Source organism: Nelumbo nucifera, chromosome 8 (assembly GCF_055504915.1).
Source record: "Nelumbo nucifera cultivar China Antique chromosome 8, China Antique-T2T, whole genome shotgun sequence".
In the NCBI taxonomy this organism is placed as follows: Eukaryota; Viridiplantae; Streptophyta; class Magnoliopsida; order Proteales; family Nelumbonaceae; genus Nelumbo; species Nelumbo nucifera.
The window spans coordinates 48,320,429-48,342,712 of record NC_142656.1 but is presented as its reverse complement, the minus strand read 5'-3'; the positions used below and the strand labels follow the sequence as shown (position 1 = coordinate 48,342,712).

The 22,284-nt window shown below is 36.4% G+C and overlaps 1 protein-coding gene and 1 pseudogene across 2 annotated transcripts; one reads left to right on the top strand and one right to left on the bottom strand.

Annotated features, from left to right (window-relative positions):
- The first annotated feature begins 676 nt into the window (after positions 1-676).
- On the top strand, positions 677-6,712 carry LOC104611733 (uncharacterized). Its single transcript, XM_010278930.3, has 5 exons — positions 677-1,510; positions 3,287-3,390; positions 3,751-3,927; positions 4,316-6,231; positions 6,325-6,712. Exons 1-5 carry the CDS (start codon positions 1,308-1,310, stop codon positions 6,472-6,474), a joined length of 2,550 nt encoding a protein of 849 aa, XP_010277232.1. The 5' UTR covers positions 677-1,307; the 3' UTR covers positions 6,475-6,712.
- Positions 6,713-13,095: 6,383 nt separating this feature from the next.
- Positions 13,096-20,466, bottom strand: LOC104611734 (uncharacterized; annotated as a pseudogene). The gene is made up of 2 exons (XR_016079115.1): positions 20,308-20,466; positions 13,096-13,945 (listed from the first exon to the last, which is right to left on the bottom strand). The product of XR_016079115.1 is annotated as an uncharacterized LOC104611734 (transcript).
- Positions 20,467-22,284: the final 1,818 nt, after the last annotated feature.

Sequence of the window (22,284 nt, the reverse complement as noted above, 5' to 3'; positions counted from 1 at the left end):
ACTCCAAAATTAAGTGTGATTACACAATAATAATAGGTGACCGAACCAATTTAATATCCTATTTTGAGCACCTCTATTTTTTTTTATTAAAAATAAAATTCACCATCCACATCTCCCTCTCACAGTAGCTGAGTGACTACTGAACCAATAAATCAATGTAAAATTCACATCTCTCTCTCTCTTTAGGTGGAACACACAGAGAAACAATGGAATCAAGGATCAACACTGAATCGATTTGAGTCACTCAATTAAGGGTCCCCAAATCAAATTATCTTGGTCTTGGCCTTTTCGCCCCTGCTTCAAACTGTAGAACGGTTGGGCTAAATTTTGCTGATAGTCCATGAAAGTGTTCATGATTGGACCATTTACAATCATTCGGTCGGCCTGATTAATAACTTGGGTTGACTATTAAAAGAAATGGATTAATTACTAGGGTTTCCTTTTCTTTGGGACCCCTTATAGGGGTAGCATGGTCATTGAACATAAGGGCAATTTTGTACTTTTAACACCGTGCTGATCAAAACTCAAAAGCAACTGTTCCATGGGAAATATAGACCCAGTAAACTTGACGAATATTCCATCATCTATAGTTCTATACTCTTGAGATTATTTTTTCACGATATTAATTAATTAAATTAATTGGTTATTTATTAAAATATTCTCCCTCTCTCTCTCTCTCATCATTAGCATTAGCAGGATTTGGTCGATGGGTACCGGTAGATAGAAGAAGACGGCCCAACACCAACACCCCCCGTTCTAAGAAATACTCTCTGAAGAAACAAACTTAGTATTTTCTTGAGATTTCTCTCTCTCGAAAAAAAGGAAAAGAAAAGAAAAGTGAGGGAGATAAAAGGGAAATAGAGAATTAGAGATCCGTCGCTGGGACGCAAAGTCTCTGCGTAACTGCGTCTTCCTCCTCCAATTCCGCCAAGTTTTCTTCCCGAATCATTTACGTAACTTAATTACGAACCTGTTTTTGGACCCGAGGAAATTCCTCTGTCCTCTGCGTTTTCTTTTCCTTTCCTCCATGTTTTCTAACTGTGATTTCGCCTTCTTTTCTTCCCCAAATTTCTTACTTAATTTCGATAAATCTCCCCGATTCGGTCCGAATCGTATGTAATCTTTGTTTTCTTTCTTCCACCGAAGAACCCATTTAATGTTTGCTATTTTTCATTTTAATTTCTTGCAAAAGATGTCTACTTTTTGGGTTTAACAGTGGTTTTCCTCGGAAATATTTTCTTTAAATCGGATTTCTTCTTATTCTAGAACTTCGGGCATTTGGGTCTTGAAGGGTTGGCTGGAGAATCATGTCCCCGGCTCCTATTGAAGTGACATTGCCGGAATCGCCATCGGTGTCCTCACCTCTCTGTTCTTCTTCCACTCAGAGATGCGGTGGAGAATCTCGGTTTTCCAATCTCAGAAGCGTTCAGTGGCGAATAAATTTGGGGATTTTGCCATCTTCTTCTTCCATCGAAGAACTCCGGCGGGTCACAGCAGATACTCGAAGAAGGTAATAATTTGATAATTTCTATTTTTTTTTTCTTCAGGCCATTTGATATGGTTGGCCAATTATCACCATGGGTTTCTATAGGAGTATGACTTATTTGATTTGTTTTTTGCTTTTTTCTTCATTTCCAATTTTTGAGTTTCCTCCATCTGGCGGCTTTTGTTTTCGCCAAGTAAGGTTTGGTGGTTGAAATTTAAAGTTCGTTTCTTTATGGAAATTAATAGCTGTTCATAGCCAGCCCTTCAAGCCAAATATCGAGTCTCTGTTGCGATTAGCATGGGCATGGAATTTTGAGCTTAAAATTTTGCCTTAAAAGGGTTGTTCTTTTCAGTTTTCATATGGTTATGTTCAGATGCACACAGAGACTCTACTTTCCTTCTCAGTTTGATAAAGTTTTCCCTAATGCGTTTTTTTTTTCCCTTAGTTTCTGATTTCTTTAGAAATCCCTTCACTCCCTCGTCTCTGATGCAAGTAGTTTTGGTTTTCCTTGTGTCTACTCTTAAAGGGGTGTTTTCAGCTTGGTGAAATTTCTTTCAGATTGTGGTCGTAGTTGTTCTGTTTTCTTCTTGTTTGATTTAATGGGGATCTTAGAGTTATTGGTGTGTTGCTGAGCTATTTGGTTATTCTTGGTTGGTTCTTTTATGGTATCATTTAACTTTCTTTTTGTGCCAGTAAAGATCAAAGTGCTGCCAGTAAAGATCAAAGTGCTGGTCCTAATGTTCTATTAGTTGATTGTATGACTTGCTTGTGGTGTTTAACTGCAATACTTGAATGCTTAGATGTGCTTCATGTAGCTGCCTCTAAAGTACAATATCCTCTTCATTTAACTGTTAAACAATTTATGTATTTTTAGTCAACAAAAAAATGCACAAATTACATATTTTGATGACTCCTAGTAAAAGATACTTTATGAATGTCAGAACAGAAACTTGTATCAGCATCATATCATGAAGACTCTCATGTTAGTTTGAAAGAAGAAAGCTGCTTTGCTTAAAATGTACATTTAAATACATGAATTTGAAAGTAGCATCTTTGCAAACTAAGGGCAATAGATCAACATGAGCATGATAGATTGGTAGTTGTATTTGAATCTGTTTCTCTCTAGATGAGGCATCCAATATCCATTTGATATATTACCATCATGACTAATTGATAGTGTCAGGACTCTATGCTCCTGCATAGCTGCATTCATATTGTGCCATCTTAGGTTCTTAGCATGCATTCAATTGATAACAATCTAATTCATAATAGGACAGACTATGACCACATTGTCATCTATCGAGACTAGCAATAAACCGGGTTACATGGATGCATACCAACCTAGAACTTTACATGGTTGTACATGTACTAAGTTTTAGCAATCTAGTTTTCTATGCATATATTAGATCAGCCAAACTCAAAGCCCATACTTATTTTGATATTATCTAGTCAGGTTTTTCATAGTTGTCTCTAGATAGAGCACAATGTGAGGAGAGAATTCATGTAGCCAGTCCCAAATAAATGGGATTAAGGGTTAGTTAAGTTTGTCAATCTTATTCCTAGTTTGAGTACTCAAGATAGCAATTATGATATAGCCAGTCCTAAATAATTGAGATTAAGGGTTAGTTAAGTGTGTCAAGCTTATACATAGCTGGAGTCCTCAAGATAGCAACTACCATGTCTAAGCATGCTAACCTTAATGCTTCAGTGCACAATATTTTAGTAAAAGCTATTGAGCTATAGCTTTGTTGTCATAACATGATATAACCATCTTATGTTCTAAGTTGATTTTCTTTACAGGTATGCTGGTTTGAGAAGGCGCCTTCTAGTTGATCCGCATTTTCTTAAAGAGGGAAATAATTCTCCTGATCTTATCATGGACAACCCACTATCACAAAACCCTGGTATGTTTACTTTATTATTACTTTCCAGGAATTCTGTTATAGCTTAAGCTTTTATTTAAGACTAAGTTTCATATCAAGCCTGCTATCTTTCTGGCCAAAATCTTCTAATATTCACATCTCTTGCTCAACATTTATGAAGTTTCTAATGGATATTTCACTCTAATTATGCTTTTCTAATAGATAATGATATTAAGGAACTTGGGTTGTTGCAGAAAAAATACCTATGCATGTAGAAAATGTTGAATGGGAAATGTTAAGAGTAACACATAATATCATTATGGATTCATGAGCAACATTTAAGTGATCTTTTATTTTAAATCTTAATGCATTTTCCACTGATTATCTTGTATCCAATGCCAGATAGCATGTGGGGCCGGTTTTTCCGCAATGCTGAGCTAGAGAAAATGGTTGACCAGGATTTGTCACGTTTATATCCAGAACATGGAAGCTACTTCCAGATGCCAGCATGTCAAGGCATGTTAAGAAGGATACTGTTGTTGTGGTGCCTTAGACATCCAGAATATGGTTACAGACAAGGCAAGTTATCTAGTTCATAGACATCAGGATAAGCTTTCCTTTTTCTGTTGCTGAAGATTTGTAGAATAAGTTTAATCTCTTAATAGGTTTTCCCCTTGGACCTTGAACTTCAAAATAATTTTCCCCTTGGAGTGTGATCTATTATGAACTTAGAAGCATGTAAACTTATAGTCACAATATCTCAATAATGTTAAACTTTTCTTGGTCCTTTGTAACTTCCAATTGTCTGATATGTTCAAACCATTTAACTTGTCCAGAGATTAAACTTCTTATCATTTATGATTAAATTGTTGAAAGTCCTTTGTGTATGTGTGTGTCTCTGTAGTATCTCTTGTTGGTTTTCTCATTGATATATGTTTCTTTTTCTTCTCTCTCTCTCTCTCTATAGGGATGCATGAACTATTGGCTCCACTACTTTTCGTTCTTCATGTTGATGTGCAATGTCTTTCTCAAGTTCGGAAAATTTATGAAGATCATTTTACCGATAAGTTTGATGGGCTGTCCTTAACTGAAGGTGATGTTATGTGTGATTACAAGTTCATGAGCACACCAGATTCCTCTAATTGGGGCATGGGGATGGATGAGAACAACTTACAGGGAAGTACCAACAAGGTCAGTAGTCTTGATGAGCTTAATCCTGAGGTACAGACTATTATATTGTTAAGTGATGCTTATGGGGCAGAGGGTGAATTGGGTATTCTCCTCTCTGAGAGATTTATGGAACATGATGCATATTGTATGTTTGATGCCTTAATGAGTGGGGCTCGTGGTACTGTGGCAATGGCAGACTACTTTTCTTCTTCCCCCACCCTTGGGTCCCAGACAGGCTTACCTCCAGTAATTGAAGCTTCTTCTGCATTGTATCATTTGCTTTCTATTGTTGATTCATCTCTGCACAGCCACCTTGTTGAGCTTGGGGTAGAACCCCAGTACTTTGCACTCCGTTGGTTGCGTGTTCTATTTGGACGTGAATTCTTACTAGAAGACCTCTTGATAATCTGGGATGAGATATTTGCAGCCGACAATAGTAAATTAATAGCTAGTGCCAATGATGATGATGGTTCTGGCTTTGGTGTCCTTGGTTCTCCTCGTGGGGCATTCATCTCAGCAATGGCTGTTTCAATGCTACTTCATTTGAGATCTTCCCTGCTTGCTACTGAGACTGCTACTGCTTGTCTCCAAAGATTGCTAAACTTTCCTGAAAATGCAAATGTGAAGAAGTTGATAGAGAAGGCAAAATCTTTGCAGTCTCTTGCTCTGGATACCAGTATCTCCTCACTGTCTCCTTTTCTCTATGGGGCCTTTGACAGGAAATCTACTCTAACCAGAGTTCATAGCCTTTCCTCTGGTTCAATTTCTCCTAGAACCCCACTAAAGGTGGTACCTGAGAGTTACTGGGAAGAAAAGTGGAGGGTGTTGCACAAAGCAGAAGAGCTTCATCAAGGAAGTTCCGGAAAACAAGTTCCTTCTGGAAAAAAAGGGTCATCAGGGAAAGTTAGATTGAGCCTGGCTAGGGCAGAGTCAGATCCATCTCCTGCAAAAACCACAAGTGTGAAAAAGGATTCGAGATCCTTTGTTAGGAGAAGATTGTTAGAAGATCTGTCTCGAGAACTTGGCTTTCAGGAGGATGTTGAGAAGCCAGGATGTTCTGATCAGAAAGATCCTATCTGTAGTCAAAAGGATCCTCTCTCCAGTGTTAATGTGGGAGAGCAGGGATTCCTCAATGACAGTGCTGAAAAGAATTGCATTGATAAGAATTTTACATCTACAGCTGTTGAGACAAGTTTGAGTGGACATACTGGTAGTGAAGAAAACTCCTCAATATTCTCTGCCTCATCAAGCCCTTTATCTGGAGCTAATGACCATGAAAATGACTCAGAGAAAAGTAGTGTTTCTTCGAATTTATATGTAGATGACAATGATGGCGAATCCAATAATCTGGAGCAGTGTGGGACTGCTCTAGATGACACACCTCTTCCTGTTTCCTATCCCACAGATGCTACATTACAGCAGCCTGAATCCGACAAGGATTCAACAGGGAAACAGGAAACAATTTTGAAGGAGCGAAAGTTGCATTCTGGTAAATTTCAATGGTTTTGGAGGTTTGGACGTGGTGGCGGTGAAGGGGCCTCTGAGAAAGGAGGTAACTCAGAGGTGTCAAGGTCCACAAATGTGGGAGGTACCTCAGAGGCGACGACTGATAAATGTGATTCCTCTGGACTTGGTGGTACAGGAGATTCTGTAGACAAGAATGTGCTGGGTACTTTGAGGAATCTTGGACATACAATGCTTGAAAATATTCAGGTAACAATTTGATCGTTTACAACATTTCAGTTAGTGTATGGCTTATACTGACTGCACCAATAACTGAGAATCCTTGACCATTTTGTCTGTCAGGTACTTGAGTCGGTGTTCCAGCATGATAGAGGTCAGGTGGGATCATTGGAGAACTTGTCAAGAAACATTCTTGTGGGCAAAGGTCAAGTTACAGCCATGGCAGCTCTGAAGGAGCTTCGGAAAATCAGTAATCTTTTATCCGAGATGTGAGGTTAGTTTTGTTTACCTGTATATACATTATGTAATTATCATTCTTGAGTCCAAAATAAAATTGAGCTCTTGGGTTATCTTCCCTTCCATTTCTTCCTCTGGTATATCCAATTTTGAGCTTTGATGGATATGTAAATACAAGTTTCAAAAGGAAATGTCTCTCAATGCAGAGTTTACTTGAAGACCATGATTGAGTAAATCATATTATTCCGTTCAATAATCAAATGCTTTTCTAAAATGTCATCTAGCATAAGCAAATAAAAAAGCTTATGTATTTCTGTTTCATTTTCTTTCTATTATTATTATTTTGTTTATTTTTATTGAGTGTGTGTGGGTGAAAAAGAAAAACAGAGAAAACCCCCCTCTCTGTAAGGCAATCATGATAAGTTTGCAGTGGCGGCATATAATAATTTGATTCAAACATTCAGATATTAAAACCCAAGTGGACTTGGAAAGGTTTGTCATCATCAATTCATCATCGTCATCGCTGGGCCCTCGGCAGCATGAATCCTTTTCTTCTCATTCAGCTCAATTTAAGGCCATATCTCATCTCATCTTAAAGAATGAATAAACAAGTATATATTTAATTATTTATAAAATTTCTTATTCTCTCCTTATTTCTGTCTCATACGATCTTCTCTTTTGTTCAAGATAGTGGCCATTTTATTAGAATTTAAAACAGAGAATTTGATAACCTAGCTGAGACAAAGACAGAAGCTTTGACAGAGTCAAAGCTCAGAAAATAAACAAATTTCCGACTAGTTGTAGCCGCCACTATACTCTGTCGCTGAGCTGGTGATCAATGAACGCTTACATCCTTCGTGGTAACTTCATCCTCTCACAGGGATTAACATGATCCACTCTTAATTCTATGTATTACTTATTTCAGGGTCAATGCAGAAAAATGAAATATAAATTCTTTCAATTTGACAATAAATAGATTTCTCAAGCTATTTTGGATTTCTTCCTTCTTTCATCTCCAAACCCCAAGCCAATTACGCAATGTTGGCCCAGCCACGGGTAGCGGTGGCAAGGAGCCAAGCTTTTCACAAGCCGAAAGCTTGGCTTGGTTTAGTTTCTATCGAGTTTCGAGCTGAGTTCGAGTCCAATTCACTGACTCGATTATGAAATAAGCCAAGCTCGAGCCTACTAGAGCTCGGTTCATGAAGTTTGTAAGCCGGCTTGAATATATATAATAAAATTATAAAAAATAATATATAATAAAAACATTATAATTATTAATTATTATAATTTATAATATTTTAAATATCAAATAAAAAATATTTTTTTATATAATTTTTTATTTTTATAAAACATTTTCTTTTTAAATCGAGTTTGAGCTTATGAATTTTTGACTTGAGATGAGCTCGAGCTCGAGTTTGAGCCTTGTAGAACAGTCTCGAGCCGAGCTTAAGCCTCGTACTATTCAGTTCGGCTCAGCTCGAATCCACCTCTAGCTATGGGTGTCAATAGACTGATTTTGGGTTGGACCCCATCCAAATCAAAATCAATTTGAACGGATTTTATGGAACAATAAGATATTGAATTGGACCAATCCAGACTTAGTGGTCTACAGTATTTATTGGAATGGATCTGGTCCATCTATAATGAATTTATATTAGATTGGGTTGGATTGAACCAATATCCACTCCATTGATGGAGGATAAGAATTTAGGTGTTAATGGGACAGTTCAGGCGTTGAATTGAACTGGTCAAAAATGGTTTGGATTGGATTGGACCTGCTCTATCTGTAATGGATTCATATTAGACCATATTGGATTGGATCAAATTCGGTCCAATTGGCACCCTAGACCTGGCTATCTAGAGTAAGAGTCTAAAAAAAGGACAAGGTAATAACTAACAAGTCATTCAATTCAACCACTTGAGCTTTTGTGAGGAAGAGTCTTCACAGTAAACACCATTCACCAACTGCTGGGCCCTAAATGCAATAATAACGTATCTTCTTTCTATGCCCCATCAAAACGTTTTCATGAGGGAGAGAGAGATCTTACAGTGTTCACAGTCCACACTCCACATCATATGTGAGCATATGCTAGGAATATTATTACTGTTACTTTATAATACAAATGCTATTTCATGTATTTATTAATGGGTCTTTTTGGTGCACTTGATAAAGCTAAATTGAGTGACACATTGAAATTCTTTTCAGGGTAAATTATGGAGAGAGACCTTGTACTTGGGCCTGAATTTTCAGGTTCTGACATTTTAGACACTAATCTTTTAGAAATACACATTTGAGTCCAACTCTTTTAAACCTATTGTTATATAGAAGGTAATATCACAAAAATGTTTATATTCAGATTTTATTTTTTTTTCTCACTGTTTTACGTTATTCCATTCGAACTCGAATGCTTTTATTCTTTGTGGAATAAAAAAGCATAGAGATGGTTTCACATCGAAAAAAAAAAAAGAGATAAAAGTTCAGGGAGCAAAAGAAAATCCAAACATGGGCATTTTTATAATTTTGCCTATTTGTAATGTCAGTTTTAACCGTGGTTTTCAAAACCAGACCGGATCAGACAATCAGACCGGTCAGGCGATCGATTCCGTTTTACCCTAGAGCCCTTATTTCGCCAAAAACCGTTGATTTGGTCAGTAAAACATTGACACGGGCTGTTGAACCATTTGAATCGTCCAACGGTTTTGCTCTTTTTTATTTTTTTTGTCTGAATAATCTACCCGTTTGGTTCAAACGGTCAGACCGTTTGACCCTGGAATCGGACCCCTGACCAGTTCATTGTCCGGTTTAATTTTAAAAACCTTGGTGTTAACAGACTTAGACTTAAGTGTATATTTCTAAAAGTTCATGATACTAAAATGTTCCACTTGAAAGTTCAGGCACTTGAGTGTCAGTACCCCATGTACCTATTTATAATTTACCTTTATTATTGTTGTTGTTGTTGAATGGGGTGTTTTTCGTCTTTTGGCATACTTACCTTCTCTACATGCCCTTCTATAAAAAATTTTAATGAGCCCAAATTATATTTCTCTCCTTTTTAATGGCCAATATGCCCTTCTAAAATGCGATAGTTTTTTAATTGTGTTGGATAGCTAGACAGCTTTAGAAATAAATTCTGTTTCTGCCCCAATTCCATGGACTACAAAATCATCACTCCCTTCTTAGGGTATGTTTGGTTTAAAGGAAAAAGCATGGAAAAGAAGAAAAAGGTAGGGAAACCTTTACAAACCTTGTATACTACTTTTCCTTCATTTCCCTACCTTTTCCTTGAAACCTAACATTGTCTTAAGGAATTTCTATTTCTATATTAGTAAAAGGGAATTCAGCGAGGTTAAGAACCTACTATGTTTCAAATATGGTTTTCAAACTGTCATTGACTCAAGTAGTCTAACTGTTTGGCCTAGAAGTTGTCCAGGCAACCAGTTCCATTTCACCCCTAAACCACTTTTTTGCCAAAAAAAAACGATTGACTTGGTCAGCGACCTACTGGCCGAGATGCAAGGTTTTTAAAACCAAACCGGGCAACAAACCAGTCAAGGATCCAGTTCCCAGTTCAAACGGTCTGATCGTTTAAACCGAATGGACAACCCATTCTAACAAAAAAAAAAGGGAAATTGTCTAAAACTCACCATGTCACTAACTTGGTGTTAAACAAACTAATGGGTGTTAATATATTACCATTTTAACCTTCATAGAAAAATATAAAATATATACAAAATAAATTAATGGGCGTTAATATATTACCATTTTAATATTTAGACATGAAAAAAGGAAAAAGTTCAAAAAAATATTTTCAAATATAAAAATACATAAAAACATAGAAATTGCAAACAAAATAAAAAATTATTTTCAAATTATAGAAACTATAGCAATTGAAAAACAAAATCAGAAAATAAAAATTGTAGAAAAAACGCCAAAAATTATAGAAAACACAGAAACTGTAGAAAATAGAAAAATTATAAAAAACATTAGATATTATAGCAAAACACTAAAAATGCAAAAAAACAAGAAAATTGAAAATCGGAAAAGACCGTTTTTCCTCTTCTCACATTCAAGGGTAACTTGGTCATGAAAATTGTTATTTATGCTGACATGGACACCTCTATTAAGAAGCATTAACGGTGTACTAACGGAAGGTGAGTTTTGGAAAATAAAAACTTACTGACATGGTGAATTTTAGACATTTTGAAAAGTTGAGTTTAAGAGAAATGTTGAAAACTCATGGTGAGTTTTAGACAATTTCCCAAAAATTAAAAATAAAAAATAAAAAATGACCAAAACCGTTGGACAGTTTGAATGGTTCAACCACCCGGGTCAGTGGTTTGCTAACCAAATCAACGGTTTTTGGTGAAATAACGGTTTTGGGGTGAAACAGACTGGTCACCTGTTTTTCCGGTCCAACCGTCTAGTCTGGTCCAGTTTTGAAAACCATGCCCAGATGATTAAACCATTGACCTGTTTGACTTGGATAATGGTTTTTGGCCATTTTTTGTTTTTTGTTTTGATTTTTTTTTTTTTTTTTTAAATTGCAATAGGCAGTCCATTTGGACCGGATGGTCAAACCACTGACTCAAAAACCAGTGATAAAAATGGTTCCAGTTCGGTCTGTATTTAATACATTGGTTTCAAATGTTCGATCGCTATGAAAGTAGACCTAGCATCAGAATAATGAAAGTTGTGGAACTGAGGAAGCTGAGTTCTTTCAATTCCCAATTCCATCAGCTCATATAACGTGCTCCCATATGAAATAAGAAAATTCTTCAGGCTGAGTTTGAAAAAAGTACAAGAAAATCTCATATTTTGTATTATTTTGTATGTATTTACACTGTACATATTTGCATTTGTACTCTTTCCAAACTGAGCCTCAAGGCTTGAATCTATTAGCATGAATGGGTTCCAGAAAAAGGCATGATCAAACCCTAACCATAATATGTTTAAAGTTAGTTACTGCAAATAAGAATTGGAGGAAGCCCTGGTTGGTGCTAGTCTGCTAGAAAGTTGAATGAACTTGACGACTCTGCTGTTATTCTTCTACAAATTCCGATGACATTAAACAGTTCTCAAGATGATTTTCTTTGTAGCGTCATCACAAGATAGATGCATAGAAGACCATCTACAACACTATAAGAAGCAGTAGGGTTGAAGCAGTACTAAATGATACCTACAAAAGAAATAAAGATATGGCCATGCACAGAATTGAATGGTGAAAACAAGATTAATGCAGCTGACCCCATATAATTAGATGGAATAAGTCTTCTTAGCTGATTATGAACGCTAGATGGATGTCACAAGATTGCAGGGAACATTTGAAGGTGAAACCAATTGGTGTTTCTACTGTTTTACTAGTGTCTAGGGGTTAATTGGACTGGATTTTGGTCAAATGTGAGTTCAACCAAACCATTCGATCTGTTCAAATTTATTTTAATTTAGATTGGTTTTTCAACCCATTTGACACCTATATTCTTATCTTATATCAATGGACAAGATATTGGCTTAGCTCAACCCAATCCAATATAAATTCACTACAGACGGACCAGATCCAATCCAATTCAATAAATATTTTGGACCAGATTGGTCCAATTCAATATCTTGATCTATCCAATCCATCTAAATTGATTTTGGTTTGGACAGGGTCCAATATCTAGTGTCTTGTTAAATATTTATTTATGGTCAATTTTGATAAAAAAAAAGAACAAAATAACATCTATGCTCTACAAACAAGAAAAAAACCGAGCATTTGACATGCATATAAGACTATAGGGGAATAGATGCCACCAACAAGATCCTTCACTTTTGGCAAGCACATTTTTCAGGTTATTAAGGGAAAAGTATTAATTCATACTGGTCAAACTTGACTGCCAAAGCTCCAAGATGAGTCTCAAAGGATGATCCTCCTATCGTCAATAGCTAAGCTCAAAAAATGAAACCTACCATACGAAGGCTATTATGTCTATCTAAATTGCATTAGCATCCAAATTTTGCCATGTTTTACGGACTTCATTCTTTTTGCTCTTTCAATCTATTTCTTTTATTGCTTGAACAAAAGCATGGCTCCTGATGGAGATTAGAGCACATTGGAGGAACAGAGATTTTTTTTTTCTTTTTTTTGGAAAAGAGGAACAGAGATCATGTAATCCAAAAGTTGGGATTAAGATTTAAGGCTGAGTTATCTTCTATTCCTCCAAATAGGAAATCACAATCTGATCTGCCCAAGCAAATAATTTGCACAACATAATGTCCATTTGGAAGAGCTGAAGTCCAGCGAATTCTTGCTCTATGAGGTGGGCGATATACAGACAACCTTTAAGTTATGTTTGGTGAAAAATCCGGAGCGCCCAAATCAACTGTCTTTTTCTGGGTAATCCGCTTAGATAGCTTATCCAGAGCACCTCAAAGCAGCTGAACCAGCATAGCTGAATGTTCAGCTCAACCCTCCAAAGCCCTTAAGTAGTCTTGAATAACCCTTTGCCAACTTGATAAAAGTTTTTTTTTTTATCAATTTTCCTTTGATAAATAAAATCTATGTTGCCAGAAAGACCTTTGAACCTCTACAGTTCAACATCAAAGTTAATTATAAATTTATAAATAAATAAATAAAAGATGAAAGAAGCATATAAAGAATTTCGGAAGCTCCAATATAACCTAAGATTCATAGTCCATTACTATAATGAGAATAATAAAATTACTACATGAAAAGGAATTTGCAAAATTAGAGATGATCAGCAAAAGAAACATAAAAGGGAAATTCAATTCAACTGAAACCATGCATACTATATATGCAATTAAACTTACGAGTCAAGATTAAAAAATACTCAATGAAACCCATCAAAAATTTTCATTAACATCTACCATGTTACAAGTACAAAAAACCCCCCACAGAAACCAACTGACAAGGGCAAGTCTACTTCAAAGATCATCCTCCATCCTCAAGTATTCTCCTATATCTGCCTGATGTAACACAACAATCCCATTCGGGTCCAACTTCCTGCAATCCTGCGTTGACTTGGCTGCAATCCCAAACCCTAATGGCACATCTGACATGGAGAACACAACCACCCCATCACCTGCTGCTGTGTTCTCTGTAATCCTCCCCAAACCACCCTTCAAAACGTGATTACCGTACAAGAAGGACATCTCGGAAGTGGGTTTCAACCAAACCTTGTGTTTTGCATTAACAGCCAAGAGATTGAGACACTGGATGGTGAGGTGAAAGCTGCCACCTTTGGTGAACTTGCCAATGCAGGTGCCAAGGGAGACAAGCTTGTTGCGGTCGATGTTTGTGGCTCGCTTCACTAAGGCTTCACTTACATAATACACTTTGTTCTTTTGGAGGCGAAAACAGTAATGGCCTGGTTTGTCATCTGGACCTTCATGCGATGGGCTCTCCACTATGTTCTTGAGGTTATTGCCTGTAAACTTGAAGAGCTTCTCGAATACTGCTGTTGTTTCCTTCTCATCTAGAGGCCGCATCTCTGTTTATCTTCACTTTCTCTGTTTGGGCATTCTAGGACTTAGACAGGATGGGAGGAATAGAAAAAGTCCTCTATGGTAATACAAGCTCTTCAAAAAACAAAATCAAGAGCTATATGATACAATAAAGCTATAGCTACTAGAAATATATGAAACCTTAGAGATCAGATCTACCACTCCAACTGGATGAGCCTGACCACATGATAGTAAACAAACACAATCATACCAACCGGACCATGCCTGCCAAAGCACTATCAGTGCTGTGACTAGGTAAGAGACGACACCCCTGGGCAACATTTAGGTGACTTTCTTCCTTTTCAAATTTAGTCAGCTATGAATCATAAACTATTTAAGCTCTAAACGTTCTAAAATATATGAAATTAAAGCTTTTAATTTCAATAAAATTTCACTGTTCTATGGTATTAAAATTATGATAGATCATATCACTGAAGTGACAAGTGAGGAGGTTCATCTTTAACCAACCAGATAAAGAAGATGCCTTTCTGTGAGAATTTTTTTAGTTTCTGGGTTTTGTTTCTTTTGTGGACATTGACCCTTGCAGCAATTATAATTGCATCATATATAGTTTACTATCTAACAAGAAGATTCATTTGGGAATTAATGGGTGGATTTTCCAGTTTTTACAAAGGAAAATTATTGATAAGGGCACTTCTAATTTTTACTTAAAATTAAGGAATATGTAACAAAATCTTTGCAAAAATGTCCTAATGAAGAATTGTGTCCACTAGATCCTCTTTATGTTTTAACATCTGCCCAACTACTTCCGGAATGACTTTTTAAACATCCAATAATTATTCTATTGATTGCTATTATTGTTTAGGAAAATATCACCATAGATGAAGTAGTTTTCCCCAATGTTTTCAACCCGCTGTTGGCACAGCCGGTCGAACCACCACCCGGCCAAGATTCTTAGTCCGGTTCAGTCAAGATCCATCAGATGGTAAAAAACCGTTGACTTTGTCAAGAACCGTTTGACCCGGCCAGTTCAACCATTGACCCATTCGACCCAGTGACCGGGTCGCAAGTTGCACACTCAATGCATGCAAAACTTTTGGAGGCCAAAACTTTGCACTCCGATGTCCGATTGGGGTGATTTTTTTATTTTTTTTATTTTGGGTAACTTTTTGAGATCTATTCATCCCAAGGTGATGTAGGCACCTTGCCCCGCTATTTTCGTGAAAAAAAACCCTTTCTTGGCCTCAAATTGCAATTTTTAATATTTTTGATAAATAAAAAAATTAAAAACTGAACTAAAAAATATAAATTAAATATAAAATAATACATATAACATATCTAAAACATATTTATACATTATTTATTGCTAAAATATATATTTCTACACACACACACACTATATATATATATATATGCGATGACGTGGCACGGTCTAAACTGTTCAACCCGGCCGGTCGAACTGGTGACCCGCAACCTAGAGGCAAAAACAGTTCGGCCTTCAGGCCAGTTTTTAAAACACTAGTTTTTCCCTTTATTTTTTTTCTTTATTATTGTACTATTTTTACAATGTCCAAATATATTTACTTTTTTTTTCCATTTTCATTTTCATCTTTATTTTGTTTATTTAGTTATTTATCCATTCAAATTATGCATAACATGATTGCAAAAGGCTAAGTCTAATGTATAAAACAGGGAGAATGAATTTGAATAAATATATTTTTCTTTTAATCTTGACTAAGTAACACAAAATGGGTTAGCTAATTGGACTTATAAAATAGTCCATATTAAAAAGCTCCCTTTAAAAAGTCAGGTAAGGACATTTGTTGAGCATCATTATAAAAGTTCTCATACCAATGAATATAAAGCACAAAGCGCAAGGGGCAATTTGCACCCGAGGCGCAAGGTAAGGCACACGCTTTTTGAAGGGAGGGACAAAAATAAAAAATAAAAAGTCAGAAAATTCAAAAATTGCCAAAAAATTAAAAAAAAACATAATATTAATAAAAAAGTAAACTTAAATTTTAACATAAATGTTTTAAAAAACCTATTGTCTAAAATCAAAATACATAAACATAAAATGTAAAGTGTATCCAAAGGAAATTTTTAAATAAAATCAAACATATAAAGCATTTTCAAGCATGTAAAACCCACAATCTCTTTTTTTCCTCAATTGCATAGCCAATGTCATGTAAAACATATTGCATTCTTTGATTCTACGAGCCGCCTTTGTACCACACCTCTCGAGCCAAGCCCAAATAAGTCCATGTTAAGGTTTTAAATTCTTAATTCTCGCATAAAAAAATAATGATTTTACAATTTTAATTGCCTTTTAAGAAGATATTTTATTAGAATGAATGAACGAACAACACTAGCAAATAGGGGGTTCTCGGAGCTTCGGTGAGTGAGCAAAGCGAGCTAACTGGCAGAGCCCCCGGCACCCGGCCCAGCCGCTAGGTTGAAAAAAAAAAGCAAAAAAACATGAAATTTTCAAAAGGTGCATGCCTGGGCTGAGGTGCAAGGCACATCAGGCACACATTTGAAAGGGCTGTGGCGCTGCGCTTAGTCCCTAGGCGAGGCACATTTAGGGTATGCACCTCGCCTGTGTGCCTAGGCGTGCCTTTTAAATCACTGATTGCCCCCATGTTTCAAAGTAGCATGCTTGTGGTTTCTATCTGAAATTTGATAGTGGCTGCAAATGCACTTATGACCACAAGGTCCTGCTGGGGTTGGGGACATATATCTGATGCAAGAGGAAACCATGTTTGGGCTTTCAGTGGGCCAATTGGCATGGATGATTCATCAGAAAAGCCATGCACCAATGTAGGGATTCTGGGGTTGGGGACATATATCTTTCTTTAGATGGATTCTGGTTTTCAATGTAGCATACTACATCAAAAAAGCCATGCACCAATGCATAAAACATTTACTACCACCAATAGGAATTCTCCATTTCCCAATGTGTTCTTCACAACTGTGGATCCTACGAATAATGAATTAGCTAAAATACCCCATCTACTGATAAATTAACCAATTATGCCTACAACTACATATATGTTCCTATGCCTATGGGTTAGTTTCAGTTTTGTTTTCTTTTTGATGCATCAACTAAATCACCAAGCAGATTGTATGTTTATATATAGCAACATATATGGCAGCTTAATTTCTGCAAATATTATATTAGTATTACATTTTGAGTGAAAAAAGTTCCAGAATACAATAGGAGCAAGATTCAAAAGAATGTTCTTCTCTTCATGAGTTCTTTAACAAGCCAGGAGTCAGCAAAACTCACCAGGTCATGAGGAATGACCCTAAGCTGATTTTTTTTTTTGGTCAAATTACTTTTGAATCACTAACTAAATCCCTATTAAGTCAGGCTTTACCTCTCAATTATCCTCCATGTTTTTATTTGTTTCTTTGATTTTTTTATCATTAATAGATCCACTAAAATCAGCATAGCACAAAAGAAAATAAATTTCACAACCATGATGCAATAAAGTGACCTGGTTTGCCCAGCCATATTTAGAGCATCACCCCAATGGCCTATTAAGGGTTGGACAGCTCCCAATACAGCTCCAGACAATTTACCCCTTTCTAGCAAGTTCGTCTACCGGTTTTTTATGGGTTGATTCATCTTTAATCATTGTGCATTGGTTAGTGATTTGGCACTTGCCTAGTCTTGACAACTAGGCAACAAGGTGCCCATGGATGGTCACCTCGCTTAATTAACTACCAATTTTGCACATGCTACTATGAAACACTTATATTCTTTGTTTTTTAAAATAAAAAAAATTAAATAGATGTTATTTTATGGGTTTATATACTAGTTTTTCAATTATTTTCTTATTAGTTAGGGTTCAATAAGCGCACATGTTGGTGCATGCTGTCTTGAACACTCAAAGACTTCAAAACCTGAACCAACAAGCAAAGAAGAACTTAAAATTCTGTCCAATCAACAGTCTTTTTCTTTATCATCATATCGTCATCTCCTCTTTCCACCCCTTTTTTGCCTTTTCCTAGGAAAAATAGGAGATCAGCTCCTATATTTTCTGAACTTTCTTTTCTTTCTTCTTTTTCTTCTCATAAATATGTTGACTTTCTATGGTTTGCTAAGAAGATTATACTTTTATATTAAATTTATAGATAATTATGAATGAAAGATGGTTGCTGGTCGCTATGGAATCTAGAGTGATACCCTCCCCCCCCCCCACCCCCCCCCCCCACCCAACCCATATCCCCTAGCTTTTTCCTTGGTACCATGAGAATTATGACTAGGTTGAAACTAAGCTTGGTTAGCAGCTTAGCGCTAGTATGGAGGGTCATGCCTCAATTAGGGTTGACCACAATGTAACCCAACCTGCTCTGAGTTGCAAGCTAGAGTCATGATGACACCATATGCTTCAACTGTTTAACATGTCCAGAGTGTCAATCAAGGTACAATACAATAGAATGGGTAACTCATACAGAAATGAGACCTTTTCTATTAGCAACCACTCAAGCAACTTCAAAGATGTCTGAAAAAGATAAGATGCAAATACAGAATCAACGAAGCAGAGGCCAGCCAGCTACCCCCAACAAACATATACCGACAGAAGGAAATGGAAGATTCTCACCCTTGCAGGGGGACCATACAACTCTTTTTATTTTTTTATTTTTTGATCAGAAAATGATTTCATTAGAGATAATAGGGGACCCTACAACTCTTCCCTTCCCTATTAACTCCTTTAGCAAGAGAATTTGCTAAGAGTTAGTAGTTTGTAGACCTTCATATCCATCTAAACAAAGTGATCGTGGTGGATGCCAAAGCCCTCACTTCACTAATGCAATGAAGAAAGACCCAATGTATAGAAAATAACTTTCTATCAGTTCTGCACTATTAGAACTTGACTACCTACTGACAATTCTCTGCACGTTGTGTCAACAAAAATACATGAATGGTATCTCATCTTAACTACTAAGAACTGATACTTGGAAGAAACATAAAGCCTAATGCCATCATAGAGATTCAGCAACCAATCCAGATCTATGTACTAGAGTGTGGAATTTCATTATCTGTAAGAAAATTACATGAATAATCAAAGGAAATAAAGAGCAACGCCCCCCCCCCCCCCACACACACAAAAAAAAAAAGTACAAACAAATAAATGCCTTCACATGCAAAAGCATTAAAAAACTGCCATACATATCCATACGATGACAGTACCAATGATACACGTGGATATATCACTCAGTGGTAACACCATGTGAAGATTTAGTCCCTTGGTTAGTGATGGGGGGGTAGGTATGAAATGATTTTCCAACAATGTAACATGTAAAGGTTTTCCACACAGCATTCACTTGCAATCTATCTTTTTCTCTTATTTTTGGAAAGCCACTAATGGCTATTGAGTATCGACTTTTATTCTCTTCTTCCTTTAGGTATACTGTTATTGGTCAGTGGGGCATCCAATGATGTTGGATAGGATAGATAGAAAACTTTCCCAATTTTTGGGTGTCCTTGCCCCCTCCCCTGGCTTCACCCAAGAATGGGTGCCCAAATATCACAAGAAACTGTAGGATTTCTAAAGGTAATTCCAAACCTACAGATCTGCAATCACACCAGTGGATATCCCTTTTAATTATATCTCAGACATATAAATACACAGGCTGAAAATCTTGTATGACTTTTTCACGTTTTAGTAACAGAGAAGTGCCTTGGCATAAACAAAATTATAGCACGATAACAATATGAGTGGACATCCATAGGTTGCTGCTTTTGACGGTAACACTATCTGAATTTCACAAGTACAACTAGCTACTGCAGCATTCAGCAATAAACCAAGTGGTAACAGGATAAAGATATGACTGAAAGTCCATTCTGCGGGTTTACCTAGTTCTCTTGACTGTGACTTCCAAACCAATCTCTTTTTTTTTTCAATATTATTTTTTGTTATTTTGATCAATAGACTTAGTAAATTGTTTCAGATTTTGTAAAACATTTATGCTTTTAGACATTGGAAATGTTTCCTTTCATTTCTCTAAATGCCAACCTGTTGCATAGCGCTTCTCTGTTTATCATCTGGCTAATCAACGCATTGGATCAGCCCCAACACCAAACCATCCCAACCCCATCTCAGAAAATATTCAGTTTAACATTCGGTATAGCTTATCAAAACCAAAACATTCCAGTATCCTATACATTTTAAAAACCATGCCTTTCAATTAATAACATGATAGAACACCTAAGATAGATATCAGTAAAGATAACTAGTTGTACAACACTAGAACAAAATTCTCCACGAAAGTCAGAGTAGAACCCCTTTGCTAGAATCATCTGTAACTTAGGTCAGGTGTTCGATGAACTCCAAAACCATACCTTTCAATTAACTCGGTACCCAACAGAAAAGAATGAAAAATATGAGAAGAAGTACCTATTTGCCGGTGATAAGACCTGCGCTCTTACGGTAAGGTATCTCGCCGGCCGTTGGATTCTAGGACAACAACAGCTGGGATTGGGGTATAGTGAGCTCGGATGCAAGCCTCTAATGGAAGCCAATGTGAGTTACGAGGAAAATACGAGGGTTTTGCTCGGGAAAAAGAAGTTCTAGAGTTTTCTTTCTTTTTTTTATTTTTTGTAATTACCAGTGTTACCGACCAACAGGCTGAACCGTTTTGCCTCCGGGTCGCGGGTCAGCGGTTCACCCGTTCGGTTGGACGGGTCAGCCATGACACATCAAAACAACTTAGGTCTAATATATATTTTTATTTTAGTTTTAATTTTTATTTATACAAAAGACATAATTTGAAATTTAAGGCCAAAAACGATTTTTTTTTTCTTTTGCAAAAATAGTGGGGCGAGGTGCCTTGAAACTCGGAAGGTGTGGGTCTGAAAAGTTTACCCAAAATAAAAAGAAAAAAAAAATCACCTAAATTAAACACAGGGTCCATGGTTCAACCCTGTTGGATATTTTTTACCAAGTCAATGCTTTTTATGATGTTTTATTCAAGGTTTTCAATTCGTCATTGACTCGGCCCTAGTTATAATTCCGATGCTTTTTATGATGTCCAACCCAAACGGTTCACTATTGACTTGTGACCTAGAGGAAAAAACCATTCAATCTCAAGTCAATTTTTAAAACATTGGTTTTATTTGTTGATTGAATTAAATGATATTTATTCTGAAATACAAATTACTTAATTAATTTTTGACAGATTAAATTACTTGATTAGTTAACTTAAAAACTAATTATCTTTTAAATTGAAGTAGATGATTTAACCTAATAATATATCATTGAATATCTCCATTTCAATGTAATTATTTTTTTATTGATTATTATAATTTAATATAAATACATCTAATGGTTTTATATTTTAAATAACTTAAATTGAAATAGATATAGATATAAATAAAGTTATAAAGAAGAGAGAGAATTAATGGTATAAGTTATTGAAGGAGATAGTTAATAGCATAATTATTTTTTGGAAGTTAATGTCATAATTAATGAGAATAGATAATTAAATGAGTTAATGAAAAAGAGGAGAGGGAGTTAATAGTGAGTTAATGAGAGGATATCAAAGTTTGTCAAGGTTTGAACTTGATGCTAGATGATGTGTCAAAATCTGAGAGGCCGGTTGGAATCTGACTTGTGAACAAATGGTGCAGTCGGGCTCATCTATAACGAGTTGAGGATGTGCCATCTTGGGCATTGGACCGGCAATTGAGGATTCTTCTTTCTTCCTCCCCTTCCTCACCTCCTTTTTTCTTCCAGATTGCATCTTTTTAGGGTTTCTAGCATATAAGGGTAACTTTTGGGGTTTAATATCAATAAAAGTAATATATTTAAAAAAATTTCAAAAATAGGTTAACTTTTTAAAATAATATCAATAAAGGGAAAAAACACTACTCATCTTCTTCTTGTTGCCATTTGTTCACTAGAGGCACCACTCGTCACCGCCATCCGCTGCCGCCCGCCACCACCTCCGCCTCCAGCAACGTTGTTGGAGATGGGTAGAGACAGAGGTGGCAGCGGTGGTGGGCAGAGGAATGACCACCTGCACCGCTGCCACCTCTACCTCTGGCCACCTCCGGCAACGTCGCTGGAGGTAGAAGCGGAGGTGGGCGAAGGCGACGGCGAACGGTAGCTCTGGTGAACAAATGGCAAGAAAAAGAAGATGAATAGTGTTTTTACCCTTTATTGATATTATTTTAAAATAGTTAACCTATTTTTGAAATTTTTTTAAATATTTTACTTTTATTGATATTAAACCCCTAAAGTTGTCCTTATATACTATTACCCCAGGTCCATATCCTTTTTGTCCTTTGTCCAGGTGGGATCTTAGTCTCTTCATTACTCCTAGTCCCCCTAAGGGCCTACCTACTCGAGAGATTGCTCCTCAATATCTTTTGT